The sequence below is a fragment of the Oikopleura dioica genome, chromosome 1 (assembly GCF_907165135.1).
Source record: "Oikopleura dioica chromosome 1, OKI2018_I68_1.0, whole genome shotgun sequence".
NCBI lineage: Eukaryota > Metazoa > Chordata > Appendicularia > Copelata > Oikopleuridae > Oikopleura > Oikopleura dioica.
Genome location: NC_137291.1, coordinates 4,718,636 through 4,741,863, shown reverse-complemented (window position 1 = coordinate 4,741,863; position 23,228 = coordinate 4,718,636). Strand labels below are relative to the sequence as shown.

General features: G+C 41.4%; 6 protein-coding genes across 7 annotated transcripts; 3 read left to right on the top strand and 3 right to left on the bottom strand.

The window, feature by feature from the left end:
- Positions 1–119: 119 nt before the first annotated feature.
- On the top strand, positions 120–711 carry LOC145711702 (uncharacterized). The gene is made up of 3 exons (XM_081789392.1): positions 120–222; positions 331–482; positions 521–711. The coding sequence occupies exons 1-3, from the start codon at positions 120–122 to the stop codon at positions 686–688; spliced, it is 423 nt and encodes a 140-aa protein (XP_081645518.1). The 3' UTR covers positions 689–711.
- A 5,257-nt stretch (positions 712–5,968) lies between these two features.
- LOC145711316 (uncharacterized) lies at positions 5,969–6,524 on the top strand. Its single transcript, XM_081789038.1, has 3 exons — positions 5,969–6,124; positions 6,176–6,310; positions 6,353–6,524. The coding sequence occupies exons 1-3, from the start codon at positions 5,987–5,989 to the stop codon at positions 6,470–6,472; spliced, it is 393 nt and encodes a 130-aa protein (XP_081645164.1). The 5' UTR covers positions 5,969–5,986; the 3' UTR covers positions 6,473–6,524.
- A 4,260-nt stretch (positions 6,525–10,784) lies between these two features.
- LOC145711119 (uncharacterized) lies at positions 10,785–13,601 on the top strand. The gene is made up of 8 exons (XM_081788848.1): positions 10,785–11,163; positions 11,201–11,509; positions 11,547–11,677; positions 11,722–11,885; positions 11,926–12,120; positions 12,162–12,922; positions 12,963–13,145; positions 13,192–13,601. The coding sequence occupies exons 1-8, from the start codon at positions 10,786–10,788 to the stop codon at positions 13,570–13,572; spliced, it is 2,502 nt and encodes an 833-aa protein (XP_081644974.1). The 5' UTR covers position 10,785; the 3' UTR covers positions 13,573–13,601.
- A 236-nt stretch (positions 13,602–13,837) lies between these two features.
- Positions 13,838–18,055, bottom strand: LOC145711701 (ubiquitin conjugation factor E4 B-like). The gene is given in 12 exon segments (XM_081789391.1): positions 13,838–14,056; positions 14,058–14,714; positions 14,760–14,922; positions 14,968–15,110; positions 15,158–15,339; positions 15,380–15,384; positions 15,464–15,582; positions 16,263–16,391; positions 16,433–16,742; positions 16,785–17,394; positions 17,441–17,866; positions 17,913–18,055. Coding segments are annotated over 12 exon segments (2,988 nt in total). The 5' UTR covers positions 17,953–18,055; the 3' UTR covers positions 13,838–13,852.
- Positions 17,963–20,079, bottom strand: LOC145695943 (selenocysteine-specific elongation factor-like). 2 transcript variants are annotated; one of them, XM_081772995.1, is made up of 6 exons: positions 19,885–20,079; positions 19,563–19,839; positions 19,180–19,503; positions 18,841–19,138; positions 18,485–18,742; positions 17,963–18,445 (listed from the first exon to the last, which is right to left on the bottom strand). In XM_081772995.1, the coding sequence occupies exons 2-6, from the start codon at positions 19,755–19,757 to the stop codon at positions 18,225–18,227; spliced, it is 1,296 nt and encodes a 431-aa protein (XP_081629121.1). In that variant the 5' UTR covers positions 19,758–19,839; positions 19,885–20,079; the 3' UTR covers positions 17,963–18,224. The 2 variants fall into 2 exon arrangements, with proteins under 2 accessions (XP_081629121.1, XP_081629120.1); XM_081772994.1 differs by having other exon boundaries at positions 19,563–19,834.
- A 38-nt stretch (positions 20,080–20,117) lies between these two features.
- LOC145711356 (dnaJ homolog subfamily C member 25-like) lies at positions 20,118–21,690 on the bottom strand. The gene is made up of 8 exons (XM_081789075.1): positions 21,501–21,690; positions 21,294–21,456; positions 21,124–21,255; positions 20,995–21,081; positions 20,777–20,949; positions 20,543–20,736; positions 20,430–20,501; positions 20,118–20,382 (listed from the first exon to the last, which is right to left on the bottom strand). The coding sequence occupies exons 1-8, from the start codon at positions 21,609–21,611 to the stop codon at positions 20,301–20,303; spliced, it is 1,014 nt and encodes a 337-aa protein (XP_081645201.1). The 5' UTR covers positions 21,612–21,690; the 3' UTR covers positions 20,118–20,300.
- Positions 21,691–23,228: the final 1,538 nt, after the last annotated feature.

Here is a 23,228-nt window from a genome sequence, read left to right as displayed (position 1 = left end):
CCATCAAATCTTCTCAAAAAAGATGCTCAGATCTGAATCATCTGAAAGGTCAAAAATAAGCTCTCTGACATTTCCAACACTGCAAAACTTCTCAGTTTTGAAAATAAAAAAGAGAAAAAATGAAGATTTTTAGCCTCCTTTTCATCCAAATTTTCGCCTCCAAGAAACAAGCGTACTTCGGAACGCAGGAAGAAAAGGACCGATATCTCTCCTTCTTGGAATGCATGAAACCATGCAGTCTGGGCTCGGCAACCTGTGTCGAAAACCTGAGTCAGGATCTTAAAAGAGCTTTGATCAGAGCTTTAACATGACCCTGACTCAGGTTTTTAGACAGGTTGCCGAGCCCAGAATTCAGCAATGTTTGCGACAACAATCTTTTCTTCTCTGATGGCTGTGAAACTTGCATGGGCGAGAAAAACTGCTCCGAGCCGAAAAATCACATGCGAAAATGCGTCAACCATCACTGCAACAATCAATGCCAGGTTATCCCCTTTCAAAATCATCAAACAAACAAGCTAAGGTGATCGACGACGACTGCAAAAGCTGCCAAAAAAGCCACTGCGGCCGCTTTTTGAAAAAAACCCGCGGCGCTAAAAATCAGTGCGAAAATGAAAAATGCCCGAAAGTTTGTGGCGCTGACCGAAAATCCATCGCCTGCAAAATGTGCGTTTTGGACAACTGCGAATGATCAATCCTTTTTTTTCTAGAGAAATAAAGAAGCATGTGTTTTTTTCTTGTTGTTGTTTATTGAGTTGGTTATTCTGACGATAAATTTGTGTAGACAGCTATTCCTACAATGACGATGAGGAAGATAATGACAACTAGCATGAATTGAAAGTTTTTCGCGGTTTCTTCAAAAGGGTTTGGAAATATAAATTATTTAAAGAATATATACAATATTATTCCATAAGTTTTCTGGATGTTTTTATTGATAGATCTTTCGGAGTTCAAGCTCCATCATCAGTCAGGCACTATTAGACAGTTAACAAAAGTTTAAAATAGTCAGACTTACTCTCAGGAGAAAGCAAAGTTTCTAAAGAGAGAAGAGAGAAAGAGACCGGCGAAATAAGTTATCTAGAGAATAGTTGAGTTTTGGAGAAAGAATTCCGAGCGCCAAAACTCAACTATTAAATGCTCGGAATTCTAAAGGAAAATCGTCTTGGCAAACTTGACTTGATCATTGAGTTTAGGTTGGTTAAGCTTTATCATAAAAGATTCCACGAGGGTTCTCTGTCGATAATGCTTCAAGTTTGAGGAGACGATTTTGAAGCGGGATCTAGCGAATTGAGTAAAAATCCGTGGGTTAGAGCTGTTTGGCTCAGCTATCTGGGACTGATATACATTAAGAAACTGGGGGCAGGATTCGAAATGTTTACGTACATTGGAGATGCTTGATGGGACACAGTGGTCAGAAATGCGCTCTCGAAGAGGCCTAACTGTCTCTCCAATATACGTTGATTTACAGTGACACTCAAATTGGTAGCAAAGTCCCGATTTTTCCGATTCAGGAATTTTATACTTGAGTCGATGTGAAATTGCATTTTTGAGTCTGATCGGTTTGAAAGCTACAATGAGCTTGAATTTCGGGGTTGCTTTGCGAACAATCTGGGTGAGTTTTTTACCTATTTTATCGCACCGGGGATTAGTAAAATCAAGTTTGAGATAATGTCTTATCTCAATATTTGGGTCCTTTTCCCGTGTTTTAAATTTATTATCTCGAACTTGTTTTACATTTTCAGTCACATAATGAGCTGGGTAGCCGTTAAGGACAAATTGTTTGGTGAGAATTTGCAATGATTTATTAAGATTGGTTTCATTAGTGCAAGTGTTATTCATTCGATGAATCTCACCAATCAATAAACCTTCTTTTTGGGACTTGGGGGTGACAGATTGAAAGTTTTGAAGTGGTCTGTTAAGTTTAGATTTATGAAATGTTTCCATTTCAAGTTGCTGAGAATGATTATCGTAATACAGAATGCAGTCCAAAAATTTTAATCGTCCTTCCTCGGGGCGTTCTACAGTAAATTTAATATCTGGGTCCCAAGAGTTTAAAATATTATGAAGATGATCCACTTTGTCCTTCCTCACAATCGCGCAGACGTCATCGACGTACCTGGAATATAGCAATACACTCCCAACCGCTACCTCATGATCGATGCATTCTTTTTCGAAAAAAGAGCAAAGGATCGAGGCTAGAACCGGGGAAGTACTGGATCCCATTGCGGCACCCGACAACTGCCTGTAAAAATTGTTTTGGGTTGCAAATGCTGTGAAATATTGTAGACCCTTGGTCATAACATTTTCAAAAATTTGGCGTGGAGGAAAGTCACATTTTGAACCATCTTTTCGCAACTCAGTAGTAAAATAGAATTCTGGGGACTCATATATTTTATCGCAAATTTTAGGGATCAATTTACTCAGATTAATTGATGGAAACATTTTAGTTATATCATAAGATACAACTGTATGTTCATTAGGATTAAATTTGTGACGGTTTCTGAGAAAAACATCCTTAAAATCTTTCGTGCTTTTGACCTCGTATTTGAATTGTGGTGCAAATCTCTTCAAAATAGGAAGTAGATATGCTTCCAAACCCGAGGTTATAGCTCCTATGTTAGAAATGATTGGGCGGCAAGGCATTCCTTCCTTATGTCGCTTGAGCAGACCGAAAGCTCGCTTTAGACCATGAGATGGTCGAATTAGATTAAAAGTGGCGGAAGAAAGAAATGGCTTTAAAGTTTTAATTAATTTGTTAAAAAGATCAACATCACTTTTCAAAGGATTTTTCGAAAGTTTAACAAAATTAGGAGAGTCAAATTCTTCTTCCAGTTTACTTTGATAAAGCGATGTGGGGAGGATAGTGAGATCTTTGGATTTGTCAACCTCAAGTATTGTTATCTCAGGATGAGCATCAAGAAAATTATTGAGTGTTTTTAAATCCGAAGATTTCGTGAAGGTTTTTCGAAGAGCATGGAATTCTAGATCTAGCCTATGTTTCACTTCTAGAATCGATAATGTGTCCATGCCGACGGCGACAGCATGATCACGCCATCGTTGAAAGAAGGTCTCAAAATTGGCAAGCATCGTATAAATATTCGGAGAGCCACCTAGGGCAAAATTTGTGCCTTTCGATAAGATATCCATGATCTCGGGAGGAATTTCTACTTGGGATTCATTTATGATATTAACCTTCGTGAATTTTCGCGGTTTCGTCTTTTTAAGGAGCGTTAGTTTTTCACGACGTTTAATATCATAGGGCCTCTGATTAATCCTTACTTCACGGTCACAAGTACGCAAAAAAGAAGTGAGATTGATATTAGGAAATAAATGTGTAAGCTCAGAAATCATAGAAGAAAGAGTCAGTTTAAAAGATTGATATTTCTGCTCTTGATCCGAAAGGGCGAGCTTTACGCGTTCCATACGTTTGGCATGAAGGGTTCGGGGGGACCAATTGACACAACTTAGCTGTTGGGGAGTAAACTTCGTAAATTCGGGCGTGAGATCGTGGGAGATACAATCGGAGAGAAATCGGATGTGCTGTTCGCTGCGGTGAATTTTTCTCTTTTGTCTGACGATTTTTACTTTGTTTTCGTCATAAGTGTTAAGTGTACGTCGTGTAGCCATTTTGTAAATATCTGTAGGGTTGACGGTTTTGATAAGTTTTCTGGATGTTTTTATTGATAGATCTTTCGGAGTTCAAGCTCCATCATCAGTCAGGCACTATTAGACAGTTAACAAAAGTTTAAAATAGTCAGACTTACTCTCAGGAGAAAGCAAAGTTTCTAAAGAGAGAAGAGAGAAAGAGACCGGCGAAATAAGTTATCTAGAGAATAGTTGAGTTTTGGAGAAAGAATTCCGAGCGCCAAAACTCAACTATTCTCTAGATAACTTATTTCGCCGGTCTCTTTCTCTCTTCTCTCTTTAGAAACTTTGCTTTCTCCTGAGAGTAAGTCTGACTATTTTAAACTTTTGTTAACTGTCTAATAGTGCCTGACTGATGATGGAGCTTGAACTCCGAAAGATCTATCAATAAAAACATCCAGAAAACTTATCAAAACCGTCAACCCTACGAATATTATTCCACTTGATTTTGTGCAGAAAAGTTATTTGATATGTCTTTTTGTAATAATTTTCGAACTTGAAGTGTTATGATAACCATAATTTTTCTTCAAAATTTGTGGCACCACATTTTCTCCCTTTTTAAACAAAATGAGAATTTATTCATAATTTCATTCATCGAGAATGAGGATTTCAATGTGAAATCACCATTCTCGATTAAGGGGGTCGAACCCTGGCTCGGGGGCGCTCGGTTAGAATACCAAAAATTTTAATTACCAAAAATACCAAAAATTGGTATTCGAATACCAATTTTTTCTACTGGAAACAATTTTTTTCCTTGAAAAACCGGTGAATCACATCTAGATCTTCCTATAGAACAGGCGCGGAGCGCACACTCGCATTTTTTGGTAGGCGAAATTAGTATTCTTTGGCGACTTTGGTATTTGAATACCAAAATTGGTATTTGAATACCATTTGGTATTCTAACCGAGCGTATTCTAGATCTGGCATGGTCGACGGTTAATTTATTTTTACGGTGGTCCCCACGTATTATTTTAAAAACTCAACTAGACACTCCTTGACCCGCTCGTTTGGGACTCCCAAAAAGGAAGCTAGGTTGAGTCTAAAAATTGCTCGTGCTCCTTGATTACCAGTCTTGAATCTAAGATGAAATTTCTGATTTTATGAACAAGAAAAAATGATAAGTATAATGATATCAAATGATTGATATGAACCTATGGTCCATAGGCTATGGATCACATCGATCTTCTCTGAGGTCCGTAGAAAAAATACACTATTCCATCGCCGATTCTATCTGAAGAATAACATTCGAATTAATATAATTGTAATAATTTATCACGTGCTACATCAGCATGTAGCAAAAATGTAGCGATTGCTACATTGTTACATTACTACACTGCTTCATTTCCAACCCTGGAGGTTTCTTCACGTTGGCCTCTCTATTCAATCTTTTATAACAAATTATTAACAATAAAATATATTTAAATATTTCTTATATATATTTTCATTCTTTCAACCCTTTTCCTTCATCCTTGAAGCAGCAGCAGAAGTACTCAACTTCTGGCACATATTCTTTCAACTGATTCTGACCGAATGAAATGGTCGTTCGCCGTTTCCCAAAAAGTGATTCATCTGAAGAGTCGTATTTTGACAGTCTTAGCTAAAATTGTCGGTAAGTTTCATTTCTCAGCGAGGATTTTTTACCTCGACAGTGGAGCTTCTCTGGCCTTCGAGATCTTGGAACGGGCTCAAGGAAGGGCTTAAACTTTCTCGCATCGAGAAAGTTTCTCCGAGCAAGGAGCTTCTTCTTTGCTCGGGCTTTTTGGCAACTGGCTGGAGTACCAAACTTAGGAGGAAAATAAAGCATGCTTCTAGAGACGAATCGAAAATTTCGAAGAATTTTTTCTGAAAATTTTTTTCCAATGATCTGTTTTTTCGTCACAACACGTCAAAAAACATGCAACAAAGCCCGCTTCGTAAAAAGAGTTTGACAATGTCAGGAATTGATGCAAGGTGCACGAACACCTGCGGATTTTCGCGAAAAGGGATCAGGAGTCCCGTTCCCCGTTCAAACAAATCAAAACTGAACAAACCGGCACTTGGTCTGTTTTGATTGAAAATACAGCCCCGGATTTCTGGGGCTTTTTCTTCAAAGGTGAAAAACTGAAAAGAAAATTGTTGGATCATGGAAAAATTTAGACAAAACAGCGTTTTTCAAATCCAGATGCTGTCAAAAAAAGCTATCCAAGGAGAATAATGATAGCTCAGGCGACGGGCGTGATCAAGAGGATTAATTTCAATTCATTCCAGGGAGCTTAAAATTTTGTTTTCTTAAAATTCCTATTTAAAATCAACGCGATCCGAACCTCTAAGAATTCCATATCTTCAAAATCGACGCGAGAAAAAGATGAGCGAGACGACAGCCGCTACACCCGAGGAGGCAACAACAACTGTAACTTCAACTGTAGCCGGAACAACCTCAACCACAACCACAGCCACTGCCAGCACTGCTAGCGCTTCCAGTGTTTCTGTCGCTGTGAATGAGGTACTGATTATCTGAAATATCTGCTTCTCATTTTTCATGAATTTATTGAAGAGTTTATGTGATGCTGCAAAACTAGCGATCCAAGCAAGTGTTGATGCTGTGGAAGACTACTGTGATCAACCTGACGCCCTATTGGCTGCTTCCTTTCAGTCGTTTCAAGATGCTGCACCAAGTGGCTGCACTTTGGTACATTCAAACTTAGAGAAATTGATTTACCATGAATTTTAGATTGATCCCTGCTCCAGTGTAGAGTCTACCACTGCGAATTCTACCGAGTCTTCCGCTGGAGAAATGAACTCGTTTTCCGCGCTTTTGCTTCTGCTTATCTTTTTCTTTTTCAAAAACTAATCGAAGAAAAATCTTTCTCTGAGGGCTGCTTTCTGTCTGATGAAAGAGAAATTTGAGCTTTTCTTTTCTTTAATAAATATTTTTAATGATAAAAAATATGTCAGGAGGGAAGATTCATTGTCAGGCAAAAGCTAGACGCAGTCAGGACTATGACACACAAATTTACTATCATAGTTATTTTCGCCGGCAAATTCGACTTCTTTTTTGATCCAATTAAAGTATTTTCCAGCGTGAGCGTAAACACCAGGGTAGTTTTTCTGAAATCAATTTTTCTGTCTATACTTCCGTTTATAGTAAGGTCACCTGGGCGCAACCTTTTCCAAAGCTGACAACTCCGGTCAAATAACCCCGCTCGTCATCCTTGTTACAGTGGCTGCCGATGCAATTTCCATGTTTGACGCAAATAAGAGGTCCACCAGAGTCACCCTAGAGTAGTTTTAACTGACTTCCGACCTTATTCCTTACCTGACAAGAGTCGACGCCCGGAGAACCCGCACACATGTGCATGTTTTCTCGAAGACTGACTTTAATTCTCGAATAGTTGTACTTGCAGTCTTGGAAGTCTTGCACCGCAACACTCGCGACTCTCAAATGATTCGGAAGTCTTCCCCCGTCGGTTCGCCAAACAGCGCTCGTTTGGCCCCAGCCGGATACTTGGCAATCATCTTCGATGCCAAATTTGTACTCGTTGTTGTTGATGCAAGCTGGTTGAGTCAGATCGTCGAAAATTATGCATTTTTCATCTTCCTTTTTTAGGCTTGAATCTTATTTCTTCAATTTTAACATGAAAATAATAATCCTTTCATCCTTTCCTGTGACGGATAAAGCTGTAGTAGAGCTATGTCGTTAAAGTGTTGACCATTATTAAATCTCTTGAAAAAATAAATAATGATAATCATTAAATTCTAGCTTACAGAATGCTTCTTGACCTTCTTAATCCTGAAGCTTTGAAAACTTAGCGCGTCTTTGAATTTTGCTGATCGAATTCCATGGTCTGCATTAAAACTATCAATAGTTGTGCTGAAAAATGAGAAAATAAAATCGTCATGGCTGAATGAAACTTACTCTGAGTGATGAAATCTGGTTCCAACATCGACTCTCATTCCTTCGCGCCATTCTTTCTCAGCTTGCGACTCGCTCATTCTGTTCCGGGCGAAGTCAGGAAAGACAATGCAATGAGCAGCAGTAACGATCCAGCAGCTCGAAATGATCGTCGCTCCACATTGATGATCGCGAATTGCTGTTCCAAAGCGCTGTTTTTGCTTGTATCTCAGCCGCGCTTGCCATGGCACTTCGCCGAGTTCTGCTTTTCTTCCACCGACAACTCTTTGGGCGAGCGTTTTCAGCGGCTGTCTTCCGCAGTCAGCTTGGTCGCGAAGAAACTCATTTTTTGGCTGGAGACATTGGTTGATCGCACAACGATCCCACTTTCAAGAGATCCAAAACATGGTAGTTAGGCGATTTCAAGCTGCTCGTCATTAACCCTAACCCTAACTGAGGGGTTCGCGGCTCTCCAAAACCAGGGAGGTCTCAGCATCCAAAAAAATCCAGACAAATTTTTCGTTGAAATTTTCACCCAATCAGAAGCCTAGATTCGGCTTACTGGCCAATCAGCAGCCGAGAAGTCGCCTACGCAAAATTTTTCGAGATTATTTTGTCGATTCGTGACACCACCCTCCCCTAAATCTCCCTCCCCTATTGCCAATTGCCTATTGGCTTATTTGAAATTCTCTTCCTTGACATCAGGATCGGTTGTGTAGCACCAAGGGCCGTCCTGATCATTTGTCGGATTTCTGCAGAAATTATGTGAGGCGTTCTTGATTGAGTAGTTTTCTCGCTAGCTTATAATCTTTCCGATCGACTTACATTCAAAGTGAATTTGTGAGGATGAACACTTTCATCGTTCCATGCGGCGCATTCATAACCCATTTCCGAAACAGCCGTTTCTCCCGAATACTCGATTTTGTCACAGACAATGCTATTTGGCTGATAGCAAAAACGAGAGTCTCCGCAACTTCGCTTTGATTTCGGGGCTTCGCAAAGAACACGAGCTGAGAAGCCCCGTTCTGTTGGTGCTGCTAGTTTGAATGATCCACGAACCATTTTGATGAATTTTGCTTGTCGACGAGCGATGGCCCCTGATTTAAATTTTCTAAGGGGAGTTATTTGGTTAGTTATTTTTTCGCTTACATTTCGACTTCGGGAAAATAAACCCTCTTGGCAGCTAAAGTCGTGAAATAATTCGGAGCACTCTTTCTCGGGTGCATAATTGTTTCCAACTTTGGCGGGAAGCTTCTGTCACTGGAGTCTTTCAATCTGTATCCAATCCAAATATGGTCCTTGTAAAAAGACAGTCCAAAGTCGTTGTCTCCCAAGAGCATCATTCTCGTTATTTCTTGAATTTCGACTTTGTTTTTCGGCGCGAAAAGATTCCCGCCAAGTTTCAAGCAAGTCGACCATGCTTGCCTGAGTGGCTTTGGCTGGCCGGGAATCACTCTGTAGCATTTTTCATCTCCGGCAACCCAGCCTTTCGCGCAGCTAGAACTTTCTTCGAAGGCCAGTGTTAGGCGCAAGAAAACATGAAAAACTGCTAGCCGCATTTTTATTCTCTAGGCTGTTTTTTCGCTCTGAGAGCAAAATTTTGCAAGGATAAAAGCTTGATAAACACAGCTGCAAATATTTTCTGAAGGTACTTTTTGCGAGGCGCATTTGACGTAACTAGTCATCGTTTGGACACTTTGGAATTTAACCTGTAAAAAAATTCTCCGTTTTTCCATTTTTTAAAAATTTTTTTTTATTAAGAAAATTGTTTTTTATATTTTTCAAAGAATTTATTAAGTTTCTTTTGGTCCTCGATTTTCTATCATTTCTTTTATTTAATTCAGCTGGAGATCAAACAGGTACTTGATTTCGCGAATGGGCATGTTTAGTGGGGCTTATCCGCGGTGCCGGATTTCATCCCTTCTGATCACTTTCGCCAGGGCGCGCCTTGTTCAATTCATTTTTGAACAGACGAGCTCGAAGTTCGAGATCGTTCAGATCGTTCAATGAAGACGCTAAAATGCTTTCTCCTCCTCGGGGGTTCAGAGAAACCGAAGCCGGAAGGAAGAGAATCGCAAGCGGGAAGATGAAGAAGCCAGGGAGAATCATGCTTCCTCGAAAAAGAATTCAGGGAAAACGGTTTCCCTCCCGAAGCTCTCCGGAAACGACATTTTTACTCGCCGATTACCCTCCGACAATTTGAAGAAGATGGCATCGATACGACCGGATTTCAACGCGCTGCCGATCATATTGACAATCCTGATCTCGGAAGAGGAATCAGCGCGATCTTTGGGCAGTGGGAAAACATCGACGAGAATGGACAAAATATCATTCCTTTTGGCTTTTCCAACTCTTGGTCAGAAAGCGAGAAGGATAAGATAGCGGATGGAGCGTTGAAGATGAATCCGGACTTGGGTTGTTTAGGAGAGGGTTGAAAATAAAAACGATATTATATTATATTATATTATATTATATTATATTATATTATATTATATTATATTATATTATATTATATTATATTATATTTCGTGGTAAACCTGAATAAGAAATGCGCCGAGAAGATACTTCATGGACAAACGGGATCATTTTCGTCAAGGCATCTGAAATCGGTCAGTCGGGTTGTTTCTCCGCTCTTGGCGTGGCGCAAGGATTCTACAACGATGGCGGATTCGGATATCCAAGCACATGGCAGGCTATCGCTCTCTCTGAGGGTTGCGCTGGAACATCACAAAGGACCGTACAGCACGAGATCTTGCACGCTTTGGGTGTCCATCACGAGCACAATCGCCCCGATCGCGATGATTACTTGAATGTGGACGTTTCTGCCGCCAGTTCGCCGCACAACTTCCGCAAAATCGCTCGAGATACTTGGATCGAAACTGGTCATGAAATCGACATATCTTCAGTCATGACATACTGTTCTTACTGTGGATCAATTTCGTCTGATTATCCAGTAATGACAACGAAAACCGGCGTCACTTTTTCCAGTCAGTTTTTTCAATTCTGAGAAATCCCTGTTTAAATCCCTCTTTAGGTGGTGTCAGAATGACGACAACAGATGCAATTCAAGTGAGCAGTAAATACTGCGCTGCTCCGCTTGAAAAAGAAACCGTCTCATGTTCCTCCTCGGATATTCTTGGAAAGACGCACTCGGTGTTCACTGACCGCTTGTGTGATAATTTCCGCGATTGCCCGAACGGAGAAGATGAAAATGGAGAACTCAGCCCGTGCGAAGCTGTCGGGGGACAACTTCGATGGGCTGTTGCAAAACGATGTTCTTCAATGAACAAGAGTGCGTTTATGACTCAGAATTCCGCGGTTTTGACAGCTGGATTTGCCACGACGGAAACATCTTGAATCTCAAGTCGATCTATTTTGTCATGGAAACGGGCTCCTGGTATGTCGGCGAAGGACCCCAACCTGAAGACATTTCTGACGGTTGGCGATATTTTGACGATATTAAGGGAGACATCGAGGGAGGAGATTGGTGCCCGCCTCAAACAGTTTGGAATAGAGGAAATGCCGTGGCATGTAAGGTCAAACCAGTCACGACTGATTTCTGCGCGGATGAAGTCTGCGCTGGCAATTTAGTCTGTGTGAACAGACTTGATCAGGGAGAGTGCATTTGTAAATCTCCAAATTTCATGAAGGTACGCCATTTTTTTTGATCCTCTTTTTATCATCCAGGATGGCTTCTGCACGATCCCAGAAAACGAGTGCGAGTCGAATTCTCACAATTGCACAGAAGACGAGATCTGTAAGGATCTTCAAGACGGCTACGAGTGCCAACCGAATCCCTCAGTTGGCGATGATGATTGCTGCCGAACTGTTGTGATGGAGACGAATTTGAACAATGTCATTGCTTGCGAGTTTGAATCTTGGGTGAACGATGCGATGGCCTACACATGTACTCAGCGGCACGTTGGGGGATATTATTTTCCGGAGGAGATGTCGCTTGTTTACTTTCAGCATTTGAGCAACTATTATCTTCTTGAGGTAATTTCCTTGATATTCCAATTCCTTATTTTTTTAGGGAACGATTCAACATAACAAATACGCAGAGACAATTTATTGGCTTGACAAATTGAACGTCAAGAGCTTCAGAGAATGCCCAGCTCTTGGATCTCCGAATGAAAAAGGCTACAACTGGATGTACGACAACATGTATGTTGATTTTCCAAGTATAGATAATATTTCTTTTGCTGAAGATACACTTGCGAAAAAGTCTACGAGCCACACATGGGAGCCTGGAGCGAGTGGAGTTCGTGCAGCAACGATGAAAGCGAGGATGTGGATCTTGATGAATGCGGAGAAGTCGGAACTCAAATTCGAAAACGATCATGTGACCACTGGGATCCGGATCAATGCGATGGTAGAGTGAGCTCTATATCCCCTTCGACAATAATTTCTAGGCGCGGAAAGCACATACGAGCAACAGGAATGCGGCTCATATTGCAGCTGGTCTGAGTGGGGAGAATGGTCAACTTGTGATGCAGAGTGTGGGTCTGAAGGCAAAATTTCAAGAAAACGAGAATGCCCGGGAGATGCATGCGATGAAACGGAAGAAGATGAAGAGGAAGAAGAAAAGGAGTGCTCCGGATCATGCCGTTTGTAGAAATTGCTTTTCTTGAATCATTTTTATATCTAGCATCTTATGACTACTCTTGCTCGGACATCAAAGTCGTCCAAATCCCCGAATACTGCTCTGACCCTTCTACGAACAACTTTGTTTCTTTCTACAGCGCAATCGCGGATTCTGACCATTCGCAATTTTCCCCAGAATTGGGGCTCTATAATTTTGTCCAATTTCGAGATGGATACTTTGCTCAGTTCAAACACGCGGTTCTGATGCATTTCACGGGAGACGAGATGGAAGATGGGCTCTTTCATTGCAAAAATTTCCTTGATGAATTCATGGATTTTGATAAATTACGATCAGAGGATTATGAGAAGCCGGAGAAATTCGAACTTCTTGCGTTGTGTTCGGAATCTCCTGAGGCAGACTCTGAATGGGAAGAGTGGAGTGACTCCGAGAAAGAATGCGTCAACGGCAAACAAATTCGCTTTCGAAAATGCCCTGGAAAAGTCTGCACTGGAAAAGCATTCGAGCTACTTGACTGCGAAGAAACAACAACTGACTCCGCAACGACGACAACGATGACAACCACAACAATGATTTCAAGTCCAGAGGGCTGTCTCGTCAGCAATTTTCCTAAAGGACTCAAGCCGAAAAAAGAAGAAGATGTCACTTTCAATCAACAAGGAGAAGAGATCATTCTTCCAGAAAAACGACTCGTTGTCATTTGCGGTGACGGTTTTCTTTCACACATCAATTCCAACTACGCGAAGGCTTCTTGCAGCTGCGATTCCGACAAATGCGTCCTGAATGATTTCTCAAGAGAATTAAAAGTAAGAGTTAATTTTCTTCATTGATCTAAAAAATTCGAAGTGCGTGAGCTTCAAAGACGCTCAAATGCCGATCTGGTCACCGATTCAAGCGCACAAAATCGTAAAATTGTATTCATCCGAAAATGAAAATTTTGCTGTTCATAAACTCAAGCTCAAACCGTGGTATAACGATAAATACTATGGAGACATGGTCATCACGAAAAACAGCTGGAGAGTTGAGCAGGTAAAAATTAGCGACAATTGTTATAAATTCACGAAAAAACTTTCAGTTCACCCTCCTCGTCGCTTGCCCTTTTGAAACCTCTTCTCCTTCAATGCTGGAATTGCTCAAAACGGATGAGATCGCCCTTCCGCTATCAGAATCAGCAGCTTCCGAGTACGGAAAGATCTACACATTCGTTTCTCGCCCCGGTTTCAAGCTCTTGTCCAAGCAGGGCCGCGCCGCTAGCATCGCCTTTGGTTACGATCCTAGTACCCTTCCCGCTGCTGCCGACTGGTCAAACAAGAAAAAACCCGGGGTGGTTTGCTCCGTCGCTCCTCTGCCCGGAGCATATCCGAATCTTGGATCGGATCTCTATAAATACTTTGGACTCAATATCAACCTGTTCATGAAAAGTGATAAGGATCTGTGGGCGTCTGAAGAAGCCTAAAGTATGCATAATTATAGAAATAAACCAATCGTAGCACTTATTATTAATATTTATTTAAAACCAAGTGTATTAAGGTGGAGTTGTGAAAAAGGTAAAGCAGGTGATAACTTTGACATGTCTGTGAGTTGCTGTTGAAGGGTCTATTTCTTCTTGGAGGCACGGTATTCTTCGATCTTTGCTTTCAGCTCAGGCTGATCCTGCAAATCTGCAGCGGTCATTGGCTGTCTTTAACATGAGTTTCGAAAAGATTATACTTTCAAGAGCAAAACTTTTCCTTTTTCTAATATTCTCTGAAACGCTTCCTATTGAACGGATCACTTTCCGTGTTGAGCAAATGTCGCATGATGTTTCCCCTGTCCATCACCATTCCCGACAAAGGCAGCAAAACAGGATCGTCCATGAGTGTCCCCATAATCGGATCCAAGTACTCGTCCGGCGCGTCTTCAAAGTCCTCCTCGTCTTCCTGCAATTCCGAGTGCCGAAGAGCAACTTTTGGCAAACTCTTCCCATTCGGCGATGCGTTCTGGGGTGAACTGTGACGAAGGAGTGATGTTCATCACTTTCGTCATCGTTTGGACGGCTTCGGTGAAGAGTTCGGGCGAGTAACTGCGCTCTTCTTTGGCGACAAAGTCGATGAACGATGCGCTTTGTAAGTTGAGATACAGTTCAGCGAGAAGAAAAAGCATTTGCTCGGGTTTCCAGTTGTATTTCTGCTTGTTTTCGACTTTCAGCTCTCTTGCTTTTGCACCAGACAACTGCTTCAAATTGATATTCAACATTGCCACCAGTCGATCGGCCAGTTCCGGCTTCAAGAACGGCTTCTGAATGACCTTTGTCAGTTCGCCAAAAGTCTGCAGCGTCTTCGTCGCCAGCGTCAGATAACTTGTAACTTGTCTTTCTTCCGACATTAGGGTCCGTTCTTTCTCGCTCTTTTGCTCTTCGTCCATGGACGCCCAGGCGGCGCTTTTCATCTCTTCCTGGATTTCGTGGATCTTTCTCAAGCTGCAAATCGCTTCGTCGAGCAAGAATGTCGTATCGTTGATGAGCATGTTGACTAGACGGACGAATTCGGGGCTGGACTCGGCGATAGAGACGATTTGCTCTTGGTAGTACGGGTCTTTCCACATTGTCATTAAAATCACCTGAAAAAAGGAGTCTATAAGATGATTTTTGCTTCTCGAAATCACCTGAATATGATGTCTAATGGAGAATTTATCATAAAACTCGCTGGAAGCGCCGGTCTGCTCGACATCGGAATAAAACTTCATCAAAACAGGAGCTAATCGCTTTTTCGAAAATTCATGCTGCACAATTCCGTTGAAACAAATCGGGTCGTTCGCCGTATTGTGCCTTTTGGAGAAAATTAAGTTATGAAACAAGCAGGAGCGCTCTTACGATGGGTGGAGGTTGAAAATGAGTTCGATGAATTTTGCGACTAAATACGGATTTCGATAATAACTGGGCGACGTGGCGGAAATCGTGATGAACTCGACAAACTCTGGATGCTCTTTGAAAATAACGACCATTGCGGTGAGGGACTAGTAAGAGAGGATGTACCTGTAAGAAAGAATGAAGATGGCAGTACCTGTCTTGAGATGAAGATCGAAAATTCAATAAAATCCTCAATGAAGCACTCGAAAAAGTTAGACCACTCTGGCGGCTGCTGATCCGGAAGAGGGAGCTCAAAGTAACCATCGCCGCCGACCATGAATTTCTTGAGAATCGAAGCGAATTTGGCGAAAAATGAAGCGTGCGCTCGTAGAAGGGCTCATTGTGGTAGTAGGCTTCGGTGGCGATTATGGCACGCATGCACTTTTTGATCATCGTCGTGAGTTTTTGGGTGATGAGCTTAAAAATTGAATAGGAGGCAATATTGGTCCTTCATCATTACCTTTTGTTTATTTCTTCGCTGTTATTTTTCGGCTTCGAGTTTTTGACCCTCTTGAGCTCACGGACATAATGGGTCATTTCCTTCATTTTCCTGTCTATCCTCTTCAGCTCCGATGAAAGCTGGGGTCGGCAAGCCACCGATCGCTGGTGGGTGGTGGTGGGTGGGCCACTCGTAAAGTTAAATTTCCAATGGTGATGGTGGGTGGGTGGTGGGTGGGTCGATGATTTTGAATAAAATTTTTCGGGGCCCAAAAATACAAAATAGATTACTTTTATCTCAAATTCTTTGATTATATTTATTCATGATATAGAAAATAAAGTAACTAAATATTAAATAGTTTTCAAATAATCTATTGCTCGTTTGAAGACTCTTGCACGAAGGATCGCTAAACATCTTTTGTACGTCAGATTCTCTCTTTGATGTCTTTTGAGACTTGATGTCTTACTGAAACCTCTCTCCAGACAACTTGTTGTTTGAGATGTTCCAAGACCATGTTCCAAGACCATCTGACGCCATGTTTAACAAATTCTAGTGCTAATTGATGACAATAACAGTGATTCTGCTAATCTAGAACAATTTATTTTCAAAATGCTCTAATTAGTAAACAACTGTTCAAGAACAAAATTTTGACTTGGGGCTCCCAAAATTTTCGGCCAAAAAAAAACCCACCATTTCCCACCATTTTCGAATTTTGAAGAATTGTGATGGTGGGTGGTGGTGGGTGGGAAGCCCACCACCACCCACCCACCACCCACCCACCCACCACTTCCACCATTTTTTGCCGACCCCAGGATGAAAGGCAAATGTGGTGATAAAGAACTGTGAGCCAAAAACACTCGGTGGGAAACTTTGATTCAGATTCGGGAAGAGAGCTCGAGAACTTTTCCAGGTCCGTGTTATTTGAAGCGATTGTCGTGTCATTCAGCGGCTGTAAATTGATTTTAATAAGTGATTTACAAGAAAATATACCTTTGTCCGGCAAGTTTTTCTGAAGATATACTTTTCGTCGATTTTCGAAGTCGCGATTTTGGACGACATCTGCTGCAAAACATGCATAATATTGAGCACCATCGAAAGAGGAGCGAGTTGTCCCTCGTTTGCCATCAATCCTGCTCGTTTCAAGTTGACTTGAGCCATTTCGGCTAGCCAGGAGACCATTTTCTCGCGGGACTGGACAGCTGGATCGCCGTTTTTCAGGATTCCTTCGATGATGATGAAGAAGTTTTGCCGCGGGATTTCGAGGCGCAGAAGGAGGTTTTTGGCGATATGAGATCGGACCCTAAATTTTATTTATATCAATTTAGGTCGCGCTTTGACTTACTTGTGATTTATGTCCTCCAAATTTGTAAAAGAAGCCAAAATATCAGGATCATCCGAAACACCAAAGCTCAAAAACGAGCCTAAATACGACTTGCAAGCCATTTCACATGCAACCAGGTTCGATTCAGTTTCCGTAACGAGCCAGTCTTCCCGCTGAACAAGCAGACTTACAACTGGACGGATTTTTGTTCCCGGGAGGACAAACTGGACGAGGTTTGCAAGACAGGTGCTCGGTGATGCGGCGTATTCGGAGGCAGAGGATGTCACTTCTGAAGCGATTCTGATGACGTTCAAGGCGTCAGTCAAAATCTCATCGAACAGTTCTTTTCCATGCTCGTTCAATTCTTCCAGAACAGCCGGGAGGAGCCCCTCAGAAAGACTTTGCGAGAGCATCAGTCTTCCGAAAAGCTCGCCGAAAGAGACCTTCGAGTCGACGCCCAGGAATCCGCTGAAGACGAGGACGAAATGGGAGACGATGAGTTGACGAGTTGCGTGGCCGCATTTCTGCTCTGCAGGACTACCCTCCGCGATGAGAGTCGAGCAGCGCTGGTGGCATTTGACGAGGTAGAGCAATCCGTTTGCAAATTTCGACGTTGGCGGCGAATAAATCGCTAGAATGATGATTATTAAGAGCTCAAGAATTGCTTCAATATATACCATTATTGGAAAGAGCCGCTGCAGCATCTGTGGAATCGTTCTGGGACAAGTAATACAGTTCCCTCATCAAAATCGCTGTGATCGTTTCTGCGAGTAATTCTTCTTCGCAGTCGCAAATCGGCTGCTTCATCCAGTCGTTCTCGTTTAGCGACTGCAAGAACTCAACATGCGCGTTGAACAAGCTCGACAGGATCTCATTCGCCGTTCTGACTCTATTGACGCTTTGCGGCCCGGAAAGCGTTCTCAGTCGATGTGAAGCCGGGGGATTTTTCAACGGCGAAGAAAGGCCTCTCTTTAGCGGCGCGTCGGAGATAGTTGGCTTTTTTGGAGACTCAGGCGGCGGCTGAACTCTTGGAGTTGGATTCTGCGGCGCAGAATTTGTCTGAGCGGCAAGTCGATTTAGTCGGCGAGCGCGCATTTCATCGGCTAAAAAAAAACTCTTCGTAAATTTCATCTAGAATGGCATTTTTACCTGTTGGCGCTTCCCACTCTGGCTCAACTGGAACTTCCATTTTTTTCGACTTCTTCTGCCTCTGCCTCCGGTGTTTCTGAATCTTTTTCGGTCTTTTTCCCGACGATTTCTTCCTCGTTTGTTTCCATTTTTTCACTTGTTTCTGGCTCACTCATTTTTCTATTTTTCTCTTTCTAAAAGAAATGAACGAAATTGAAATTGAAGCAAACCAAAGACAGACTCTAGAAACAAACAAGGCAAAAAATATCACGAGCCTGGCGATAATCCTTTTCCGCCTTTTCGGGAATTTTCGAGAAGATCATGTTTTTGCGACTACAATTGAAGAATACAGTGTTTGTCATCGGAATTAACATTTTTGAAAAATACAAGTTTCACTTCTATCGCTTCTCGTTTTCCGAGATTTTCGCCCTTTTTCGGTTTTCTACAGCGTTCTTTCGTTTCTTCGGCGAATCCATCAGAGTTGTAGATTTTTATTTTGCCTGATGTTCCAAAAGTTCCGTCGATTATTGCACTTTCGCCGGTTGAAAGCGATACTAAATTGATTCAACACCTTTTGCTCCTCTGATTCTTACCTTTAAGCCTGTTGAATAGGTCCAAATTCGTTTCCTTCTTGAACAAATCTTTGACAATTAGCGTGTTGTCGTCATGAAGTCGTTCTACCGTTCCCGTTTTGCTTTTCTCTTTGACAACAACTAGCTCTTTCGGGTTTTTCGTAGAGAGGGGCTCAAGAAAAGCAGAAAACGCGATGCGGCATTTATCCGTTGTATTTGCGTCCAATTCTAGTCGCGAACCGATCAGCAGTCCGTTTGGAAGGAAGTAGATGGGCCGATCTGAAGATTGAGATGAATTCAAAGTCTTATGTCTATAAGAATGACTGTATCCTCTGTTTACATATAATGGCATCAAAAAGCGGCAATCGACATCTTACCGAATTCAAGAGATGCCAAAATGCTTTCATCTTCCTGCTCGAATTTGTCCACAAAATCGAATATCTTCCCCTCAAAGAAACTCTCCTCGCTCAAGTCTACTTTTTCGCCTTTCCTATCTTTCATAAGCGTTATCTTCGCATTCGCAAGCTGATGGCCACATGTTACGTGGAATTTTTGACCGGACTCGATCGCGTCTTGGTACAGTTTCACTTTGTTCAGCTTGACCATGACATGGGAAATGCCTTTGATGGATTTGGGGAAGGCGAGAAGACCGCGTTCCAGTTTCTTCGCGTCAAACTAGAACTCATTATTGAATGAAAAAGGATTTTTAAGCTCACGTTCGACACGCAAATCGCCGCCCTATCGCCACAAACCGCTTCATTCTTCGCTTCTTTGAAGATCTGAATCGACTTGATTCTTTTCTCTTCTCCAAGGCCAACAACTTCGACGTTCTCCCCAACGGCGGCTTTTCCAGCGAGAACGGTTCCGGTAAACACAGATCCAGAGCCTTTTATTTGGAAGCAGTGATCGATTGACATCAGAAAAGGCTTTTCAAGGAGACTCGTTCGATCAGGGAAGTACTTGAAGTTTTCGAAGAATTCAACGACTTTTTCGGTTTTGCCAGAGAAGGCTGAGCAGGGAACGATTTCAGCAGTTTTGAACTAGATTTAAGGGGTTAAAATTTGAACTTAAATGGCAGAAATAGGGAAAAAAATATCACCTGTATTTTCGAGAGGATCTTCTCCTTCACAAGTTTCGTCATTTTCTTCACTTTCTCGTCTCTACTTTTCTCCGGTAGCTGATCTACTTTGTTCAACACGACCAGGAGATGAGTATTGATCACTTCTCCAATAACCAGGCATTCTTTCGTTTGAGCTTGGACGCCCTTAGTAATGTCGATCACTAGAATCATCATGTCGATGATACACGCACCACCGATGACGGTCTTGATCAAGGAGCCGTGTCCAGGACAGTCGACGAGCGTGAATCTCACTTCACTTAAAATTTCTTTCTTTCTCTTCAAAAAAGGGATGATTTCTCACCTTGATCGAACTCGGGCGCATTGGACTTCATCAAAAACTGCTGAATCCGAGGTCGAGCGTGATTCCTCTTTCTTTGCTTTGCGGATTTTTGTCGAAACTCGCGGTAGAGCCAATTTGGGAAAGAGCCTTTGAAAGAGTGGTTTTGCCGGAATCGACGTGGCCAAGGACGCCGACGTTGATGTTCAAGATTTTCGACATTCTTAAGCAAAAATTCGTTGTTCGAAAAGCGGAAATAATCGAAGAAAATAGTGTATTTAATGGTATTGCACAGTACAGCTGCTAATAAAAAGGGTTGATAGGTAACTGACAAGGAGCTTTCTAGGGAATCACAAATAGATAAATGAACTGTCTAAGTGTCGGATTCGTATTCGGCTAATTTAACAAATTCTAAAACGAAAATTTTCAATTGATTTCGTCTAATCTTCAAAAGTGATCGTTTGTTTGGCGGCTTCTGATTTCATGTAACGACGATATTGCTTCCATCTCGCGGAATTAGCCCTAGAATGGATTTGATTCTCAAGCTAATTTTTCATGAAGAAACATACTTTTCCTCTCTTTCTTTTTGTTCCTGCTCTTTTATGTATTCTTCCGCATGTGATTTTATCCACAGTCCTCGCCTAAAAATGAATTGGCATAAGTTTCAAATAGAAGTTCTTACTTGAAGAAGACGTCTCTATGTTTATCGAGCATTTCTTCCCATGCCGCGTTCGACGGAGGGCTCAGATGTTTCTTCATGAGGTACAATTTCTCTTCTTCTCCAAACGGTTGCTTTTGAATCGTGAACAACACATACCAACGAATATGCCACTTCACCCAGCGAAACAAGTAAAGAGGGTACATACATACTTGCACCTAAAAAATGCAACAAAAGGGGCCGAAAATTTTGTCAAACCAGAAAGATATCAGTCCAAACAGGTTTCTGGTAGCCTCCTCTAATGTCGACTTTCTCTTCGATAATCGCCAGGATGTGCTTTCTTTCTTCTTCCTTAATTTCCATCTGCGATTTCCCACGATTTTGCTTCTTGTTTCCAATCAATCCTCGAGCTTCTGCTTCTCTTTTCGCCGCTAGAAGACTAATTCAGTGCCAATTCTTCGAGTTTTTTTGCTTACCAAGTCTATATTTATCCACTGACGCCATATAATCAATCGCATTTCTGTAGTTTGACTGCCAACCGATCCACTGAAGAGATGAAATTCCTGAAAGCGGAAAATAGCCCTAGAAAGGTGAAACAAACTCACCACAAGCGAGGACGAAGAAAACGAGTCTCATGTCAACATCTGGCGAGACAAACTTGCTCCTGTAGTATTGATAGTACAAATGGTAGTACTCTTCTGGGTGCAGTAAGAAATCATCGTAAGTTTCCCGCTCGCCTAGAACTATTGAGAAGGAAAAGAGGAAGGGAGGTTACTTTTGAGAGTTTCGTAGGCCTTGGCGATTCGCTGGAATTTCAAGTCGAGATCTTTCTTTTCTTCGTTCGATAAATTCTGCCCAGAGAACCGATCAGGATGATTTTCTTTCGCCAGTTTTTTGTATGCGTTCTTGATTTCTTTATCTGTCGACTCAGGATCAACCTAAAATGCATGCTTCGCCGTTCATCCATTTCTCATCAACTCACCTCTAGAACTTCGTAGCAAGTTTCCTTTCCGCAATAAATTCCTTCGACGAGGGCTTCCATTTTCGGCATGCATCCTTCAACAGCCAAGAGAAAGGCAAGAAAAAACTTCATTTTCTTCAAAATTTCCTTTTCTCTCTCACGACATTGGCAGATTCAAATTTCTTTCAAAACGATTTCGATAACAAACTGAACTAGAAATATTCATTTAGCTGATTTTGTAAACTTGAAGGTTTTCGCTATTTTTTCTATAGTTCCTCCGCGACATTTCCGCGCTCAGAGAAGACCAGTGGGAAAAGTCCTCCGCGCGCACTAGCTGGAAAACAAGTCAAACCTTGAAGAGCGTTGAAAAGCTATCAATTCAAAATAGACGAAATCAGACTTTATTTCATAGATAAAATAATTTCAAGATAATTTCAATCAATCTTTAGAAGCAGCATTTTTACAAATAAATCCGACTTTCTTCGGTTAATTCTTCAATGAGCTCAAGAGAATAGGCTTCCGGACAAAGATACCATCTTCCTGTTTTCATGTCAGGGTGCCTTTCATTGACAATTTCAATTGTATAGTCATCTTCGATCAAAATTGCTCTTCCATTCATTTGATAATGATGCCAGAAGTCTTCGGCGTTCACGTAGTAGGGATCAAAAAGTGGAATTTTAACAGTTGGTGTTTCGTGAGCTTTCGGTGATTCTGTGGAGAATTGAGTGTTCTGGAGGATGTATAATCCGTCTTCAACTCTGTCGATTGTCATCTGATGAAAAAACACTTCTTCTTTGTTTTCTTCATTTATATGTAGTAAAACTCCAGTTGCTGTTAAAGGTCGAGTAAAGATAAATCCTTGGTGGAGAATTACTAAAGAATTAGATTATTTTTAAAAATAATAAATCTTAGATAAAACAAGATGATGATGATCACGATATTTCGCTCTTATATCTTCTCAAATATTACCTGAACTATATTCGCAAAAAGATCTCGGTGGCTGTGGATTATCTAAATCTGGCCGACCATCATCTAAATTTCGACTACCAAGGTCACAAATAATGTCCCATCCACTCGGCATCAGATATGTTTTCTTGCACATTCGCTCCAAAAGAATCTCAACGTCAGTAAATTGCCCTGATTTTTCTTTTTCTCGTGGTTTTAGATTCAAACCAGACATGCTTCTCGGGTAAATAATCATTGTTATTGTCATCAAAATGTTCTCAAACGAGTGAGATATATCCCTTTCTTCGAATTTTAGATCTGCGTCCATCGCAAAACGAATTAGGTTCGTCACTGATATCGGAACACACAGATTGCTGTCTTTTTGATTGATCATTTTTTTCGTCACATTTTTCATTTCGGAATTGATGAATTTTGTTATTCGTTTCTTCAAGCTTGATACTTGGCAAGACTGTGTAAGATTCTCGTCATCAAGGCAAAATTTATCGTCGGTTTCTGGAAGAGAAATCAACTCGATATTTTCAAAGAATTCGGTTGTAAACTGCTTATTATTCATAAAGATTGCTTTGAGCTGTTCTCCGTTGAATTCCTTAGAATAATTGCATTAAATACATTCTCAATGTAAAATTGATAGAAAAAGCAAACCTTGATTCTGCCATCAATTTCAATTTCCTCTTCATGGCTTATTGGTTTGAATAAAAGATTCCATGCCGTCTTCCAGCGGCAGATTAAAAATATCCAAATCGATTGGGGTAGAAAATCACCAGCTGTTAACTGCGTCATGAT